This window comes from Mus pahari, chromosome 1, assembly GCF_900095145.1.
Source record: "Mus pahari chromosome 1, PAHARI_EIJ_v1.1, whole genome shotgun sequence".
NCBI lineage: Eukaryota > Metazoa > Chordata > Mammalia > Rodentia > Muridae > Mus > Mus pahari.
The window spans coordinates 54,148,935-54,169,479 of record NC_034590.1 but is presented as its reverse complement, the minus strand read 5'-3'; the positions used below and the strand labels follow the sequence as shown (position 1 = coordinate 54,169,479).

Genomic DNA, 20,545 nt, shown 5'->3' with positions numbered 1-20,545 from the left:
GTATCAAAGACAACATGTATACTGAAGATACAAGGAGGTATCAAAGACAACATGTATACTGAAGAGAATTCAAAGCTGACTTTAGAGATGGGTATTTGTTTTTAAAAATGAAATGCAAGGTTTTTTTGTTTTTCTTTTTTTTATTAGATATTTTCTTCATTTACATTTCAAATGAAGCCAAAGTCCCCTATACCCTCCCTCCCCTGCTCCCCTACCCCCCATTCCCATTTCTTGGCCCTGGTGTTCCCCTGTATTGGGGCATAAAAAGTTTGCAAGACCAAGGGGCCTCTCTTCCCAATGATAGCCGATTAGGCCATCTTCTGCTACATATACAGCTAGAGACTCGAGCTCAGGGGGTACTGGTTAGTTCATATTGTTGTTCCACCTATAGGGTTGCAGACCCCTTTAGCTCCATGGGTACTTTCTCTAGCTCCTTCATTAGGGGCCCTGTGTTCCATCCAATAGATGACTGTGAGCATCCACTTCTGTATTTGCCAGGCACTGGCATAGCCTCACAAGGGAAAGCTATATCAGGGTCCTGTCAGCAAATTCTTTCTGGCATATGCGATAGTGTCTGGATTTGGTGGTTGTATGTGGGATGGACCCCCGGGTGGGTTTTTTTGTTTTTAATGTTTAAGAATTACTAGTCTGAGTTTTGATACCACAAGAACACATACACATTGACTCTGGGCTTACTGGCAAATTCTTCCAACTTTTGTGAGACTAGAAACACTGGATTAAGGATGTAAAATAATAGAGGAATTCCTTAAGTAGTAAGGATGTGAGTTTGTGTAAATACTGAGACTCCAGTAGAAAAGAACTGTCACATCTTGGAGAAAACTATACTGTGCCATCACCAGCCTTCCAGGACTTGGAAACCCTTCCATTGGAGTAGAGCCTCCAGGCCTCTCTCAAATTCAACATTTCCCAGCTTCTGACAAATCTTCTAAGACAATACCATAGACACATCTGTCAAAGTGTGGCCATCATTTTTTTCTTTCTTTCTTTCTTTCTTTCTTTCTTTCTTTCTTTCTTTCTTTCTTTCTTTCTTGTTTGTTTGTTTGTTTGTTTGTTTGTTTTTCGAGACAGGGTTTCTCTGTATAGCCCTGGCTGTCCTGGAACTCACTTTGTAGACCAGGCTGGCCTCGAACTCAGAAATCTGCCTGCCTCTGCCTCCCGGGTGCTGGGATTAAAGGCCCATGTGCCCGACTGTGGCCATCATTTCTTATGATCTCTTTAAGACTCTGGTGATAAACTTCATTCCATTCGGGAACATCGACAGATGTGAAATGTAAAACCCACTGTGTGTCAGTAGCACACAGCAATCGACAGTGGCTGCTCTTTCTACATGTTCTTTAAGGAGTTTGAGGATCATTGCTCTTACCTGTGGACAGACTCCCTCCACAGCATCCACCACAATGATGCACCCATCACAAATGCGAACCGCTGTGGATACTTCTGAGGAGAAGTCCACGTGTCCAGGAGAGTCTATCAGATTAATCAGGTACTCCTCAGTTCCTGAAATAAAATTTGAAGACACATTTATAGCTGTGTAGACAATCAATCATCTTACCTGGGGACTTGAGAAGAAAGATACTTCTAAGACAAGACTGAACAGCTATTATTCCAATGTTACCACAGAATTTGACAGCATCTAGTTCATTACTATATTAAGAGCTTAGAGTATGCCTGGTACTGTAGAAAAGACTGTTAATGCACCAAATACATACTGGATTATTAAATTATCCCTATGAGATAAATATCTCCAGTCTCCTTGTATATATTAGTTAGTTGACATGGAAAGCAATCAATGCTTAAGGCGGTGGTTATCAGCCTGTGGTTCACGAGTCCTTTTGGGGGTCAAACAACACTTGCACAGGGATAAAATACCAGATACCCTGTGTATCAGATATGTATATCATGATCCATAACAGTAGCTAAATTGCAGTTATACAAAATAACCTTAGGTTAAGAGTCACCACAGCATGAAGAGCTACATTAAAGAGTTGCAGCCGAGCGGTGGTAGTGCACGCCTTTAATCCTAGCACTTGGGAGGCAGAGACAGGCGGATTTCTGAGTTCGGGGCCAGCCTGGTCTACAAAGTGAGTTCCAGGACAACCAGGACTACAGCAGGACTATACAGAGAAACCCTGTCTCGAATTAAAAAAAAAAAAAAAAAAAAAAAGAGTTGCAGCAATAGGGCAGTTGAGAACCACTGGCCTGAGAGTTCAGAAGTGAAAACTATTCAAAGGGGGCCTCAAATGCCCATTTAAGACATTATACAGCAGGTACCACATTCAGACACCTGTGACTTCTCAAGGAGCAGTGTGAATTTGTAAAACCAGCAGTGAGACTCAAATCTAAACTGCACAAAAATGTGAGGAGCAGTTACTACGTTCAGGGAGTGTCCTCACACCACCTCCCTTAGCATTCCCGACAAACGTAAACTCTACTGTGGGAACACTCATCTTTATTTGCCTGGTGTTAGCACTAAAGTGCACATATCCCATCAAAGCCTCAGGCACACCAAGACAACTGATCTTCAACAACACTGACACAATGCAATAAGCCGTGTGAATACTAATACTACAGGATGCTGCACTTAACTTCCATTACTGCCATATGTGATAACATTTCAAAGTCAAATTAATTAGTGAATGCTCAGACATAATGCTTTTGTTCCTCCCCTTAACTTGGTGTTTATTACCTGCAACATGTTAACGAATTACTAGAGAGATAAATGGGTCAATGTATGGAAGGATTTTTCTGGAATATAATTCTAGAAACTTCACTAGTCCTGGGTGAACTTACAAAGATAAAGTATGACAGCAGTGACACAGCCAGAGCTGACCTTGTGGCTCACCTTTGTGCCTGCCACTGTTCTAAGTCTGTGTTCTCTTGCAACCCTCCAGAGCAGTAGCCAGTGTCAGCCCCCTTCTCACAGAGCTAGTTACAAGAACACATAAAAACACCTATCCTAAGGACATCAAGTCAGAATCTTACTCTGTGCTGGCAAAATGAAATATAATTCAAAAAGGTAGAGGCAGCCAGCATGTGCCAGTAACTTGGGAGGCTGAGGCAAGAGGATCTCAAATTCACACTTTGTAGGCCAAATCCCATCTAAATGAATGAAGAAAAGCTGAGACTTGTAGAAACCACTCATTTTCAGAGCTCACCTTTAGCCACTACCCCTGGGCAGCCTGTTGCCCTCTACATGGTAAAACCCAGAGCACTGTGCTGCTGCTGGAGCCTCGGACCTGGCTGCGCAGGCTTCCCAGTCACCTTCCTAAGCCTCCCATCAGCATCCCTCTCGCCAAGGGATGCTTACACCTCCCCGGGTGCACAGGCGCATAAATGGGATGTGCACATCAAGCATTCACAGACAAGAACTCATAAATGCAAATTTGAAACAACTCTTTAGTACACATAATCATTTACTATTTAGTAACAATTAAAACAAATGTGCATACTAATGAGATAGATGCACTGATTTATTTTTACATCAGGAATTAAATTTTGGGTGAATACTTGATAATATAAAACAGGTAGCATCTTCCATGTTTTTCAGAATTAATCAATATTTTGATTTCATAATTGTCAATGCTGGAAAAAAACCACTTCATTTAAATGATTACTAGAAATATGTCAGAAATATGCTTAAAGCCATTTCAGAAATAGTTGGGAGTTCTGTCTAAATCCCAAGCCACAATTTATGATTTTTTTTTTTTTTAGGAAACCTCAGTCATTTCTTAACAGTAATACTTAAAATTAAAAATTCTAACACAATATAGTCCAAAGATTATACTGATTTGATACTTCGCTGAGGAGGGATAGTCTTTGTTTCTCATAATTAATCTGCTGATTCCATAAACGCAGACAGAAGTGGAAACTTAACGGTTCTTTGGAAAGTCGGTTGGATGGTGTTTTGTTGGGGAAAAGATGTGAAGGAGTATTAGCTAAAGTGAAAACAGGTGAAAGGCTAAGGCAGACTCATGAAGGAATGTTTAGCTGAAACAGACACAGGTAAGATGTTCTCTAAGGCAAGCCCATGAAAGAACACAAGATGAAGGAAGATTCTTTGCTAACAGTGCATGTATTGATCCGCCTTACGTTGTGCAGTTGAGCTCCATTTGTCAGAACTTCATAGAGAGAAACGCATCAAAAATCTTTTGGTGTGCTGCAGCTTCTTGCTGATTGATAGTGATGTCAGCTGAGACAGATGCACATGCTGAGGCCAGACCCATAGAGGACAAGTGATGTTTGGAGGGCATATAAATAGGACTCAACAGTGATAGGGGCTGAGCTTGGCTTGCTCATAGAGCTAGCTGTGCAAAGCTTGTTGGTCTTGTGTCTTTGCTGATCTTCGTTTGGCTGAGAGAGGCACATCAGAGAACGTCTTCTAAAATCCCTCTGGGTCCCTTCTGCTGATGTGTGCCAAGGCTGAGGCCTGGCTGCCTGCCAGGTAGTGCCACCGCTGCTGATTCATGTTTGCTAAGCTGACTCTATCAAGCTGGACCGCTGGTGTATCCACAAAGTGTTTGTGAGTGGATCAAGCTGCCACTGCTGATGCTGTGAACTGAACTGCTGATTTCCTGACAACGCAGATAGGATTTGCTCCAAAGAACCATTTCTAAACAGGTCCACTTCCCCTGTATTCTTGCTTTTCCACTACCTCTGGTGGGTGATGGGCTAGAAGGGAGGTTAAAGCATTTAAGAACCATCATTAAAAATAAGGCTTTGAAAAAATGAAAGTTACAGCAGAAAACTTCATGTGTTCGGTAAAAATACTGGAACCCGTACAGAGCTGAGGTGTCTCAGTGTTCCTCTGGCAGCATGTGGCATGACAGCATGAGAGTACTTTGCACACTGTATGCTCAGATAGAAGGCTGCTGTGACATCATGCCATTGAACAAGGTAAGCGCTGCTACGACCTCCTTGGATTCCTTGCTCCTTGATTTTGAACTAATTCTTGGTCGCTGCACACTGAGGAGTCTTCCTGCTATTACCAGATTCTTCAGCACTTCCACACCTAGTTCCATCATTTTGTATGGGTCACAAGCCACAATTTACAAAGCTAGGCTCCAAGAAGGACTCCCAAAGTACACTGGAGTTTGGTAGGAAAAACCAGATTCTGGTTATTAGCAACAGACTGCTTTTTCAGGCCTCATGGTCTTTTCAGGGAAACTGTCGAAGAGTTTTCAATTTTTCAGAGCTCTGCTGAGCCCACCACACAAGGAATCATTATTAAGCAGGGCCTTGGACCCATGGCCCACGGCGTCTTAATGAAGCCTTTTACTGCCAGCTTTTAGGTCGGGTTCCAGTCATCATCTTAGATTAAGCATCATGGTCTCAACCAAATAAGCCAAAGAAAACCGAGCATGGCCCGGAATCCCTGCACACAAAGCAGAAGCTGGGAGACTTGGGACCCTCAGCATTGTCATAGCTCAGTGGCTCTCAACCTCCTAAATGTTGACCCTTTAATACAGTCCCTCATGCTGTGGTGACCCCCCAACTATAGCATTATCTTATTGTCACTTCAGAACTGGAAATTTGCTACTGTTATTATAATGTACAAATCTGATATGAAGAATATTTAATATGTGACCCCCCAAAGGGTCATGACCCACAGATTGGAAACCACGGTCTTAGCCTAACCCTTTACTGCATAATTATCCTAAAGCCCTCAAAAGGTAAGAATTATTTGAGGTCACAAACACACCTGTGCACCTAACAGTCTGCTACCTCTCAGGCCTTAGATTGTACTTTGTAGATAGGAAACCAGACTTGCTTGTCCATTTGCTAATCTCCAGATTCAAGGGTCAACTAACAAACACTTCCCCATCCTTGGATAAGAAGTCTCGGAGTCTCAGCCTTCTGTCAGGCTCTTCTTAGATTCTAAACATGACTTTATTCAGCAACCTCAGAGCACCTCTGGAGAGAAATGAATATGAGCCTAGCTATGTCTGCCTAATCACGCATCCAATTCCAGACGTGTGGAAATGCACTCAAGGGTAGCAGACTCTGTTCTAAAAGGGCATAGAAAACCAGTTACATACCAAGTGTTTCATTAGAAAAATAAAGTAGATGAACACACACAGACAGCCTTGCAGCACACAATCATGGTAAATGTCTACAGACAGCCTGGAATAAAACAGCCGTCTGCTGAAGCTGACGTTTCTCAAATGCATTTCATGGTGAGGAGGCAGTGCTGAGAGCCAGGCCTCCAACTCCCCTCTGATGCCTTTCCATCTTAACCTTTTCAAAGTAACTTCAGACTGAACTGTGAAGGCAGGGGAAGGAAAAGAAGTCCTACAACATCCTTTAGAGAAAAGCCCGCAAGGGCATTTCCTCTGCTGAGACCTAATCAGAGCTGCTTTTTAAAAATAATTAATATTTATTAAATGTCTTCTACTACCGTGTGGATGAGGATCAAATTTTTAAAAATCACATTAAAATGTAATAGGACTTAAAATATTAAAGACAAAATCTAAAGTATTGCAGGCTGGCCTTGAACATGCTATATAGCCAATGATGGCCTTGAACTTGTGAACTCTTATCTCCGTCTCCTGAGTGCTGAGGTTTATAGGCAGACACACATGAGCACCATCAAGTGTGCTATAGACTGAACCCAAGGCCTTCTGTAAGTTTGTAAGCACTCTGCCGACTAAGCTACATTTCCAACCCCTTCTGATTCCTTATTTGTTCAGGAATTATAAATGAAAAGTTTCGTGTATGTGCCAAATGATCTTTCCAATCTGTAACAGAACCTTCTACCTCAGCTCTCTGATGCTGATGGAGGAGGGTGATAGGAACTTTCCAGTTTGTAACAGGGATCCCTGATGTAGCACGGGGACAGAAACCTCTCTGCCTTCTTTCCTAGGCATGCTGAACAAACCTTCTCGTTGTAGGTGACTGATCTAATCAGCCAAGCAACAACTGAAAATAACAAAATCTCTTCCCTTATGTGCCTGGCAACTGAGAAAAATGTCCATCTGAAATTCATTACGGTAGAAATCTCTTGATTCCTGCTAATGGTGTTATGGGAAACACTCTGCCATACCCTTCACTTTAAGGTGGTTTGAGAAATCGTCTGAACCACGTTGTCACCAGTACCTGGCTAAAGGCTGCTCTGTGGACTAAGTAGTCCTCTTCCAAAACATGGCAGGTGACCACTGATGCTCATGAAGAAAGCTCAGGAGAAAACGTCCCTCAGCAAGAGAAAAATTTGCCCTTCAGATAAAGATCTGAACTTTATTTAAGTATCTTGTTTATATTTCAGTGCATTAGAAAAGGAAGACTGAATCTAACTGACCAAAAGTAGCTGCAACGCAAGCAGAAACTGAGTTATATGACACACATTTCTGAAGACAGAAGAGTCACAACTATATACATAAATTACGCAGCACCCGCAGAGTGCCTGGCTATAGGTCTTCCTCCACATCACTGCTGTCTTCGTATGTTTTAAATCAATGGATAAGGCTAGGTTATACAAGTAATAGAGTGCCCTCTGTAGTCTGAATCTGGCGTATCTCTCAAAGGCATATATATGCTAACTTGGCTCTACCAGGAGACAGCAGAACCCTTAAGAGGTGGGGCCCATTGGCAAGTCTTAGGTCACCCACAGTGCCTTCCAAAGGGCTAACAGGACTCTAGTCTCTTCCTTTCTCTCTCACTTCCTAGTGAGCCACTTCCTCTGCTACACGGTCCATCCATGGTGTGCTATCTCAACCACAGCCAAACAAGCCTGGGCTGAAACCTCTACATTCCTGGGCCAAGATAAACCTTTCTTCTTTAAGTGAATTACTTCAGGTATTTGGTAAATTACTTCAGGTATTTAATAACTACAACAGGATGCTAATACAGATTATTTGGTAGATTATAAGGCATAAAACACACTATCTTCTATCTGTGGACATACTGTATTAAATGTATTTGTATATAAATGTCTTAAATATAGGAATAGTTTTCCCAATTTGTAACAGAAATCTTCAAGTAGTGTTTGAAACACATCCCTGCTGCTGCATTCAGGGTCAGTAAGTTCTACAGCCTTGTTTCTCAGGCATTCTGAAGTGGGAAGATGGAGCAAGACAACTAGGGTCATCCTCACGAGCAGCTCATCATAAGAGGTAAGGTGTAGACTCAGAGTCTCAAAGTGAGGGTTTGGTAGGAAGAGATGAATGACTTAGGAGTATTGAACAAAGTAGGCTTTCCTCTGGCTGCAAGCCATCCAAAAGCCTTCTCTGGATCTGCCTCCAACCTAAAACAAACTGGACCGTGCAATGCTGCCCATGGTTTACTTCATTCACTTTCTTTCTTTCTTTTTTTATTCAGTACAATTTCAGTCCATACCAGCTATCAGGACTGTGGCCATATCCTGGACTTTCACATCACAGAGGATGGCCCTTTCTTTGTCGGCCTGTTGTGGCTGTAGTAAACAGAGCAGCTGTACTTCCACACTACCATGAGTCCTTACTTGCTGTGTCTCACTCTGCTACACCTCCCTGGAAGGGGAATAGGACATTAAGGTCCAATCCTCTTGCAAATGTCACCTTGCCTGTGTGTGGCATTACTGTATAAGATGCTGGGCCTATCAGAGCAGTTGAGAGAGTAATCGCAGTAGGAAACCTGGGCCAGAGAGGAGACTGCAGCAAGAACTCGGGTTGAAAAGAACTGTGTACATACGTAACTGTGTTTAGAGGCCAGAGCTGGAGGAAGATAGACACAGATGGAAAGATGCTAAGTGGGGCCTGAATCCAGAACACATGCCTTTCCTAAAGACAGAAGATAGGCAAAGATGTCATAGTTACAGTTTAAGGGATGGTAACAGACAGCTAAGACTTCTTTTCTGTAATAAAGAAAACAATGTCTGCTGAGTCAGTGGAAAGGGGTTTGAGGGGTATGTCGAAGACTGCCAAAAGGTTTCAAATAGCTGTTGGGGAGAATGAGCAAGACCTCATACGTAGGAAAGCAACGGAAAACTGGCCTATAAGGCTGAAGAGGGAGAGGTGTAGGGAACGAACTTTATCAGGATTGAGTTTTGGTGGAGGAAGTGCTAGAGGGTCAAGGAAGCAAAAACAATGTTGGAGGAAGATGTTGGACAGATGGATGGTCAAGGCCCTGTGCTGTAGAAGGCACAGATGAAGTAAAGGAGGCTAATGGGGCCCAGAAAGCTCAGAATCTTATAAAACAATAAGGGAGTACTGGGAAAGCAAAGGCAGTAAAGAAGGGAGCCGTGAGATCTGACTATTCTTACTACTGTTTTTACTCCTCAGTTGGTCACCTGTGGAACTTTCTGTTGTTCCTGAGATGAGATCTATGTAATCCAGGCTACTCTCAGAATCAGAGGCTGAAACAATCCTCCTTATAGATGCCTGAGTGGGTGGGAGAAGTGCATCATCCTACCAGGTTCAACAGTGAGTATTTAAATTTGAAATGCTAAAGACAGTTCCAGGTGATGCTAGAATCCAGAAAACAGCCATGGCAGCAGGTAAGGAAGTCGAAAACTAAATAGCATTGTGACTGAAAGGCCAACCCATGAGAGAAGTCATTTTAGGGACAGTAAAAATTCAAGGTCCCAGGCACTAAGTACTGGCTGAGGACTTCCCTAGAGCTGAACAGCTTCTGTTATAAACAGTTGTCTGAGTCCAGACATCTCAGAGACAACTTATAAGGAGACAGTTGTCTTGAGTCCAGCTATCTCAAGGACAACTTCTTCATCTTGATGGCACGGTCAAATAAGTTGGTCATGTTCCCAAGCCTAGGAATGAACAATTATCCCACTTCTCCAAATGTTTTTAACTGTTTGTTAATTGGTAAAGAATATACAAAGTGCTGTTTTCTAAACCAAGGTGCATAAGTTATAAAAATATATAACTAATTGCCTGTTATGCCCACCACAAGCAGCTGGCTCATTTATTCCTTTGTCCCCTTATGACTCTGAACTCCTAATGTTTAGAAGAATGAATTAAGGACCTTGAAGCCAGGTGCCCTGGAGATGGCCCAGCCTCCAACGGGTACTCCCTAGCTTCGCCCATAATGTCAGCCCCCCCCTTGCTCTGTATTCCTATCCTCAGTGACAATGAAATGGCTGCCTCCCTGGATGCTCAAAAGGTAAAACTTTTGTTTTCAAGCTTCTGTCTCTGAAGGGCGTTTTCTTGGCTCCCTTCCTGGACCCAACAGGAGAAGTCACATGTAAAAGAAAATCAGGAGTCAGGTGTCAAAAATCCTCTGGGAGCCTGATCAGGAGTTCATAACACTAAAGAAAAGGAGCAGCTGAATGGCAGGAGTCCTGAAGGAATTTAAAATAGGACAGAACTAGCACTGGATTAAGACTCTGGGTAAGAAGAAAACCCCATGTCCTAATTCAGACATAAGAAACAAGAAACATAAGGAACGAAGTGTGGTCAGAACGAGGAAGAGGGAAGATCATTAGTGATGCTGAGGGTGTGCTGATGTTTGCCTTGGAAAGTCTGCAGAGGAAGTTTTGGTAAAGAAGGAATAGGAGGAGGTTCAGGGAGGTGTTAGAAACACAAAGGAATATGGAAAAGCCACCAGAAGAGGCCAGACTGTGTGGCTTACATCTTGGGCAATGACCAAGGACAACAGTGATGTGGGTAACACTGGCCACAAGATGTTCAGGAGTAATCCCAGTAAATCTGTGGTGGAAAGAAATGAAGCTTCAGGAAGAATTAGTAGGAGCCTGGCCTAGCTTCCAACAGACTCCAGATCCAAGTGAACAGGCTGGAAATGTAATTACTTGGCCTGCTACTGTATTCTAGAAGCTTCTGTCCTTAATCTCTGAAGTTCAGTTTGCACATAAGTAAAATAAGGATGACCGTCTCAAAGGGGTGCTGGAAGGATTAAACAAACCCATGCACGGGGCGTCTAGCTTAAGCCTGGCATCAACTGCATGCTTTACCAAACGAAAAAAAAAAAAAAGAAGCCATTGTCATACGAGGGGAAATTAAATCTGATTTTTCAGTCAAAACGCACAAAAAGAGACTCCTTCCCTCCTAGACTAACAGACAGGCAGGAGGAAAGGGGGCCTGTGGGCCTTTTGTCAATGGAGATGAGTGGGGTGTCAGTTCCCTGTGGCTCAGTCTCTGAAGACAGAGAGAGCCAAGGGATGGAAGTTATCATGGGTGGGAATTCTGAACCTGCTCACCACACTTACCCAGAAAAAACAACCTGCACCTGGGCCTTGCTGCAGAGCGCTGCTGGGTCTCCCATCTCTCCAATCTAAGTCAATCCTGGCGCAAGTGGCTGCCACTTGGGTGAACCTCAGGTGTCCCATATAATCAAGTTGCTTGCTACATGCTTATATTTACAAAGAAAAACATTTATGAACTAAACTCTACTGCAATTTATTCTGCAGAGAATTTTAGACGATTTTAAAAATTACCAAAACTCTTGTAAATGAAAATTCGCATAGGTAATCAGTTAATGAAGCTGAAATGGTACTGACTTCTAGACCATCAGTCCCACCCAGAATGTCTCAGTCAGTGATGGAAACACCAATATCAGTCCAGAACCAATTAAATCATAAGTAACAATGATATCTGACTAATGTTGGAAGCCATGAACTGTGTGTAGAGAAAATAAGTTATATATTTACTTCATTGTATATACTCAGGCACACATAAAATTCTGGCAGATTAAATATAAAAATTGAAAAAAAAAACAAGTAAAATTAAGAGTGATTTGTATTCCATATTTGTATTTTACTTGATATGCTATAAGAAAACATACTATCTATTATTACAAAAAAGACAAACTTGTAAATTTATTTAAAATATTTAAAAGACTGAGTAAGAAATGCAAATGTTTTGCAGTGGCAATATTTACTCACAGATATTCAAAATGACTATAAAATAGAAATGTCAGCAATATGCCTTAAAAGACTACTCAAAGATTAGTCCATGTATTTCAAATTGTTTAAACTTTGAATATAGATATGATATGAGCATTCTAAAAGATTTCCAGGCACTGTGTCATATGAGGATGTTGAAGAGCAGTGGTTCTCAGCCTGTAGGTCACAATCCTTTTGGGGTTCAAATGACCCTTTCACAGGGGCCGTCTAAGACAACTGGAAAACACAGATATTTACATTACAATTCCTAACCATAGCAAAATTTCTGTTATGGAAATAACAAAAACAGTGTTATGGTTGGGGTCACCACAACATGAAGAACTACATTTAAAGGTCACGGCATTAGGGAGGTTGGGAACCACTGTGGTACAGAGTTTGTAAATTCTTGAAATGACAAGATACTTCAATGGTATCTTGGTATAAGGGACATGAACGATGGGTAAGAAACAGAAACGTTCCACAATATAATTCCAGTATTTACAAGTGCTGGCATAACTATGTACTACACTTCATTTTCCACAGAAGAACTGGACCTCTGGAAGATGCAAGACATGGAACCACTCTGATGGCTTTCAATCATTTCTAGATTGCTTCAAGATTGTTTTAAGTTTGTCCTTTTAAACTCAAATAAGGCTTCTATTTCAATCAAAGGAAAGAATGAAAAAAAAAAAAGAATTTACATTTCATATCATAAAGTGTCAGGCCAATAGAAAGGAAATGACATTTCATAAAGGTTTCTCAACTAAGAAGTCAATCAAATGGGATGGAAAGGTGGTGCTAAAAGCAACCTATGGAGCCTCTTCAACAACAGCATCCCGCTTCCCTCCACCTCGGCTCTTCCTTAGGCTGTCCCACCTTTATAGCATGAAGGACCACGCTGGAGAATCAGTTCTCAACTACAGAGAAGAGAGGTACTCAGTTCTGAGAAAGTGTCAGTCAGCATTCCTAACCAATGTGGTTGTTTGGGAAAATTAAATGTTGTGTTATTAAATATGGTGAGCCCTGGCTTAAAGTCCCTTCTGGTTATCAGCCAATGCTCACAGAGAAACATGTTTGATATTTATTGACTCCAGTTCTTATTGGTATGACTTGATGCCCAGCCAACTGAAGAAAAACCAACCCACAGGCGCAACCTCTACAAGAGACTCTCACATAAAAAGAAAAGCTCGATCACACCCTAAGTCTAGAAATGGTCGGGAACACAAGAAAACAAAGCAGTAAGTAACAGAAATGAGGTAAAGGGACAGTGAGTGTGGGGACAAGGAGTCAGACACAGGTAAGTCTAAGGAGAAGACTGGAAAAGTGGGGCAATCCTATAACAACATACAGCATAAAAGCAAAGATAAGAAAAAGACAACCAAACCTAAAGACAAGAGTAGAGTTCCAAAAGGAACATTCAAAAACTGACCTGATGTGGTCAGTCTGCCTTATAAACACAATCAACAAGGTGATGCGTGAATCCCTACATTTGTGAGGTAGAGGAGATGGAAAGGAAGAGGATAAAGAGCTCAAGTCTAGCCTCCACTAGACACTGAATTTCCAGCCAGCATGGGTTATGAGACCCTGAAACTAACAAAATGTCACTCAAATAAAAGTCTAATTAAAAAAAAAAATTGCATTAAAAGTACCCCTAGTTCTGTCTGTACATTCAGTAAGCCAAACTACCCTATCCCAAGCCTGAACCCCTGCTTCTCTCCAACCGAGGAAGCAGCACGCACCTAGAGCATTTTAATACCAAGCTTCCCAAGGCCAGAGTTTAAGAAACCATGACAGATCACTCAATCCCAGGGTTCTATAAGCCATTTTCTCACAATCTCTACCAGAAGGACATGAAGGATGGGAAACAGCTGAATTTCATGATATACAAGTAAACTTGAGTAAGGGAGTTCACGGTGGGGAGAGTGAACAGAGACAAAGGTGGGGCACAACAACTAAAGCCAACGCTAGAGAGTCTTGAAGTTAAAAGAACAGTGTAAAAATGGAAGTTGACAAAGTACAATCTCAAGTCTATAAAACAGCATGGCAAGGGGAATGCCAGGGCCATGAAGCAGAGTGGTTGGGTTGGGGAGGAGGGCAGGGGGAGGGTATAGGGGACTTTCGGGATAACATTTGAAATGCAAATGAAGAAAATATCTAATAAAAAATATAGCATAACAAGATTCCTGGGCCACAGAGTGGGAAAGATCCCCTCAAAGAGAAGTAGCATTTGAAAACGAATAGGAGCATTAATTGAAATACTACACACTGTAAACTGGTGTGCTTAAAAGTCCCCAAACTAGTTTGATATAAAAATGGTTTGAGGACAGCGATGTCAATGAAAATGGCCACACAGTACACTGTGCCTGTCTTGGAGCCAGAGATACTACACTGTGAAGGATGAGTCACAGGTCACTCCATTAGGGAAATTACTCTTTATTATTTTCTTCAAAATATACATCTTGCATAAAGTTTTCTAACAGTACAAAAATAAATATTTTGAAAAGCACAAAAATAAATATTTTGAAAAGTACAAATTTCATCATAATCCAGTTTCTGGAGATATCAGTTGGGGAGGTTTAAAATGTATCTTGCAGAAGCCTTCCTTATTTGCATACATGCATAGCCATACCTCACAGGAATGCTTTGCTTTTCTGTCTCTTAACATTCTATTTTCTATATAGTTATAAACTTATGGCCTATATAATTATAATTCTATATATTAAGCATTCAACAGCTATGTAATACTCTACAGCATGGATGTAACAATTCATTTAGTTGTTTTCTTCTTAACATTTAAGTTTCTGGCATGTTTTCACTGATACAAAGCTTTTGTGAACATACATCTCATAGCATTTGTTTGACCATCTCTGTCCGAGTATTATGTGTTACTGTAAGTATGACATCTGCATTTGTGGATAGCAAGATAGTAATGATCAGAGTAACAGGTAGTAGTGGTCAGAGCAACGCACAGTTACATAACTAAGACTCCAAATCTCATATGCAGCCCATGGAGCAGAGGAAGGCTCCAGCCAGGAAATGGAAGGCTAAAGACCAGCCAGAAAGGTCCTAGCTCCTGACTTGCCTTGTGAAGAAATCCACACAGTCACCTGCTGGAGGCAGGCAGCTGAAAACTGCCAGTTCTTCTGCCCTCAAGCCAGTCAGAGGTTCCCATCTGCATCCCAGCCTGGACAGCCTGACTCTGACAACAGACCATCTGGAGAGGCCAGAATGAGATGCATGGAACACAAAGCAAAGAAACGGAGGCATGCGATTAATTCAGAAAGAGAAGGGGCAGGGCACGGAAGATGAGAACAAACAAAACACGGATGGTTTACCTTCTGCATAATGTAGTGAAATGGCGCTGGACTTCATGGTGATCCCTCTGACCTGTTCATCTTCTCTGCTGTCCATGTACCTTAACTAGAAAGCACAACACATGTACCTTTACTTTCCAGTGACTAAAATGCAACATTAAAATGGGCTTAGTTTGATTTCAACACAGAAGCTATCCCACTCTCAGTTTTGTAAGTGGTGAGATGTCACAAACGCACCCACACACTGCATCCCCAGACTGCTGCTCATCTACATCACAGCCAGGAAGGATTCAATAGTTCAAGGAAATCGGCAGAGAGCTGGAGTTCTGTTCCTCATAATGCAGTCTTGTTTTCCTATCCAGAGGTTATGATATCAAAAGAAACAGGGGGTCTTTTGAGGCATGAGACCTAACTTTTCCAAAGTAACAGAATTTAAGTGTGCATGGATTTTTTCCTTTTTAAAAGAATGAAAGAGTAAAAAGTATCTACAATATCAAAACTCAGCAGATGGCTTTCCCAAAGCTTTACTACTTATAGATAAAGTCCTACTTGGCACTACATCAATATTTCTTTCCATTATAAATTCTTAACTTCATGTAATCTCATGTCTTTCGATCAAAATCCTTGAGAATAACATGCTAATACAGACTGCCATGCTTTCTCATCCCACATGAACTCCTTGGTTTTCAGCTTTAAGACTTACATAATAGAAAATATACAGATGATGGAGAGATGATAGATAGATCAAGTCACATTTTGGTGCTCAATATTAAGTTCCCAAGGCAACCATTTTGATGATGTACCTATGAATCACTCATTATAAGATTCTCCTTCCTAAACCTACTACATTTACTGATCCAGTCTACCAGTGATGGAAACATGCAAATTCACTCTTTTAAAGTAATGTGAGTGAGCTGGTAAGTTTGGACTGGGACTGGAGAGATGGCTCAGTGGTTAAAAACACTGTCTGGTTCAATTTCCAGCAGCCACATGGTGGCTCACAATTCATTAACTCCAGTTTCAGGGGATTTGTGCTGTCGTCTGGCCTCTGCCAGCACTGTGTGTAGATTGTACAAAGACATGCTTACAGGCAAAAACATCCATATACACAAAGTTAAAATAAATTAATTAAAAAAAGATTTTGGTATTGTATTGCACACTAAATCATTAAATTTACACATCTTCAATGCTACCAGATATTTGCACATTGTTTCCTCCAGAGTAGTTGGACTAATCCACACTCAACAGTGAAATACTGCCTCGGTGTCTTCATGATCTATCTCAGCACTGTCTAAATCAGATGCAGTATTTCATTCTTTACCTATATCCTCTCCCAACCTTTACTGTCCTGACTTAGCTTTTTGGCATTCTTCTTCCACTAGTATCCCATGTAAAGCTCATCTTTCTATTGGTTACATTACAGGCTTGCTTTGGATTGGTGCTGTAAATAGTCTCTGATTATTACTTATCAGTTAAATGTTTGTTATTTTCCTAATTAAAAGCATTTTTTTGTTATTTTTTCACTTTATGGCATACCTGATAAAAATGTTATTTATTTTAATGGAGTTGAATTAATCAACCTTTATATATTAGATTTTTACCTTCTCAAGACATCTTCCCTTATGGTTGCAGAAATAACATTTATTACAATTTTCCAAAAGCTTAAGCCTTTTGTAAACTTTAACAAATGCAGGTGGCTTTTGTTTGCTAATGAGTTCAGGTTGGCCCAGTATTAGTTTCACATAACTGACTAGCTTCTCTAGATCCTTTACTGAAGTCATCCTTTCTCCACAGACCTGAAATGCCAGATCTATAATCAATCAAGCTCTCACATATGTATGTGTTTCCAGTTCATCAGCCAAAGTGACAGCCCAGCCAATTCCAACCCACCACGTCATAGGCCATCACAAGCCATACCATCTTATAAAACAAAACCACATTCCACTCTTGGGATTTTAAAATGGCATATGGTATATCCAATTTAATTAGGGAAAAAAAAACTAAGAATTTTTCCCAATTTGCTAAATATATAAATCAACATGAAACAACTAGCTAGTTTTTAAATATTGAGCTTACCAAAACAGGAACACAGCATACCTTTTTAATTTAAGTTTTCTTTAAAATAATTTTAGCTTAATTATATGGTAGATTTATAAATCTTTTGTCTACTTATTGCTGTGAATTTCTTTTCAATGACTTGTATATTCTGAATCATGCTTAATTCCTTACCTATATTCTAACAGTTTATTTATTAGTTTGGACCTTTTGAATTCCCTGGAACTGGAGTTACAGATGGTTATAAACCACCACGTGGGTGCTGTGACTTGAATCCAAGTCCTTTGCAAGAGCAACAAGTACTCCTGACCACTGAGCCAGCTGGGCATGGGGGCGCACACCTTTAATCCCAGCAACTGGGAGGCAGAGGCAGGCAGATTTCTGAGTTTGAGGCCAACCTGGTCTACAGAGAGAGTTCCAGGACAGTCAGGATTACACAGAGAAACCCTGTCTCGAACCCCCCCCCCCCCAAAAAAAAACCCAACAAAACAAAACAACAAAAAAAAACAAAACTGAGCTGTATCAGTAACTTTTTTATCCCAGTCAGAAGGTTGACATGAAATTCTCCTCTCCTGGTAATCTTGAAAAGACTTCATCATCTATTCCCAGGACTTGGTAGACATGACCTGTGATGGACAGGTATGCCCTGCTGCTGGGCTTCTCTCCTCTACAGTTTTTACTGACTCAGATAGAACGAAAATTATTTGTTCTTTTGCTACTACCTAGTTAAATTAGAACAGGCATGTTTAAATAAATATTTAAGCCATCAGGGCTGTTCTATGAAAAAATTTCCCAACCAATACAATTTCTTAAATGATCACAGTATTAAGTTTACTGGCATGAAGTTGATCATTATATCCTAGTTCGTAAATCTCTGCAGCATTTCTCATTCCTATTATCATCTATTTCTCATTCTTGATCTATCTTGCCAATATTATCAGTTCTATTCATCTTCAAGTCATTCAGTTAAAAGGTCTATATATGTTCTACTTCATCTATTTCCTAAGTAGAGTGAGTCACAGAAAATGGCATTAGCTGGTTAAGTACGAACTATGCCTCAGCAATGGAAACTAAAAAGAAAAAGAAAGTTTTTAGTCATAGTGATCACAAGTTGTTTACACTGATCTAATTTTAATTAGCAAACTTTATAGTTTAAAGCAATATATGTCTATAGAAAATGTATTAAGTATAGCAGTTCTCACAAACTCCCTCCCAGTGTCTTCTCTTATTATTTACATCTTCCTTACTGTGTGGTATGCTGCATTCTTACAACTGATGAACCAACAGTGATAGTTATTAAAGTCCAGTTTATATTAGGGTGATATTTTAAGTGTGCTATAAGTTTAAATTTGTTAGTTGTTATCTTTGGCTTCACTAGTGCTTTCTCTAACACATCTGGTTTCTACCTCCCCTGATTACAGTTTATTTCCTCTTACTTTGGTTACTCTCATTCTGCCTTCTCAAGCTGGGGGTACAGAAGCACTTCATTCCTGGGTCCAACCTGCCAGATGGCCTCAAATTTCCAATCCTATCTTCTAAGTCTCTAGCATCCACTTTGTTGATTCAATTTTTTTTTTCTCTATTTTCCTATCTCATTATTCCTGATCAATCTTGTTGATTACATACTAGGTCCATTACACAGAGAAATAATTCTTTATTTTGTTACTAAGAAGAAAATTATTCTAAACTTTTTAAACTTACAGGTAGAACACATACTCTTCCTCTTAAAAGTTATGTTTGTATTTGTGTGTGTGTGTGTGTGTGTGTGCGTGTGTGCATGCAAACCTAGCACAGAGGTTAGAGGAGAATTTGTAGGAGTGGTCTACCTTACTGTCCCTCACCATGTAGATCCCAAGAATCCCATGCAGGACATAAGGCCCCACAGCAAGCACTTTTCCATACTAGGCCATCTCACCATCTGCTAAAGCAGTATCTTCAACATGATCTGCAAGCCTTTCTTTGGTTCTTAGCTTACTGAGGCTAATCTGCAAGATCTTAGGTAACTGACACACACTGTTGGTCTCTAGGCAAAAGCTCCACTCAAACAAGTACAACACACAGAAACTGTTCTTTATTCTTCCCTTTTCCATCACGTAATGCCTTTTCTGCCTTACCCTCAAACCATCGAACACATCCACCTATGACAACTTGCAATCACATAACAGCTGACTTACCACATGTCACTTCTGCATTTATACAATATAGGATTAATACAATTGCAACAAAACGCAATATGGAAGTGAGCTTTTCTCAACATCTATTTTATATTAACTTAATGGGTTGGTTGTCGGTCCCTTCTACATGTTTACATCACTAAAGGACAAAGCAAATGGATCATGACGTTATAGAGAGCTAATTAAAACTCATCAAAATGCAATAAGCATTTACCAAATCCAACAACATACCTTGCCTGCCAAGCGGCTAGAGATGATTCCATTACTGGATATAAGACAATCAGCAAGAGTAGTTTTTCCTGTTAAAACAACAGTAATTACAATACACTTGTTTAAAGGGTTTAGCATAATAATAATGCTGTATTATCTCCCTGTAGACCTCATCAATCTCACTTGAAAAGTTGTCAGATTAATTTTAAGCACAGAAATTTTCTTAAGTTGAGGCAGACTTTACAGAGTCTTACAATGTTTATATTAGAGTCTATAATCTAGCTTTAGGAACTCAATCAAGATTATTATAACTTACCAACCATCCCATACAATTAATCAAACTTACAAACTTAGGTTCTAAAAGCTCGGAAAGTAAAAGGACAGCAATAGTGTGTAGCTCAGAAAGGCATTCTGGGTAAATCACACCAGGAAACTACAACATGCGGTCTCCTGTCATATTTACCTATGTGTGACACTGGCTGACATTAGCCAGTTAAACTGTTACACTTATTTAATAAGAAAATTTGTTTTCCTGTTGTTGCCTGTGGAGGGCTACACTGCAGTAGCCAATGCAATCCAGTTAAAAATTAAACCTGGAATCTACTGTATATATATATATAAAAAAAGTCTTTGCATAATCAGATACACAATTACAGTTACCTTTATTAGAATACTGCCAAAGTTAACACAATTTCAAGCATCATAAACAGGTACTCATGTTTAAAGAATAATACGGGCATATTCAATTTCCACAGTTGAGTGGGCCTAACAAAAGTTGGATTTTCCCTACAATACAGCTTTTTGTAGTCAGTCTGTCTGTCTGTCTGTCTGTCTCTCTCTCTCTATCTATCTATATATATATATATCTGTAGAATCTGTATAATAATGTAAACCAGAGACTAATGGGACCTCTGAAGATCTTAAATAATGTATTAGTATATAAT

At 40.3% G+C, this 20,545-nt stretch overlaps 1 protein-coding gene across 1 annotated transcript in view; it reads right to left on the bottom strand.

Annotated features, from left to right (window-relative positions):
- Positions 1 to 20,545, bottom strand: part of Efl1 (elongation factor like GTPase 1) — a 123,373-nt gene that overhangs the window by 100,842 nt on the left and 1,986 nt on the right. Inside the window, exons 3-5 of the mRNA XM_021194843.2 lie at positions 19,623 to 19,690; positions 15,184 to 15,268; positions 1,385 to 1,518 (exon numbers count right to left, since the gene is read on the bottom strand). Coding sequence (XP_021050502.1) covers positions 1,385 to 1,518; positions 15,184 to 15,268; positions 19,623 to 19,690 — 287 coding nt within the window. The remainder of the gene's footprint in view (positions 1 to 1,384; positions 1,519 to 15,183; positions 15,269 to 19,622; positions 19,691 to 20,545) is intronic.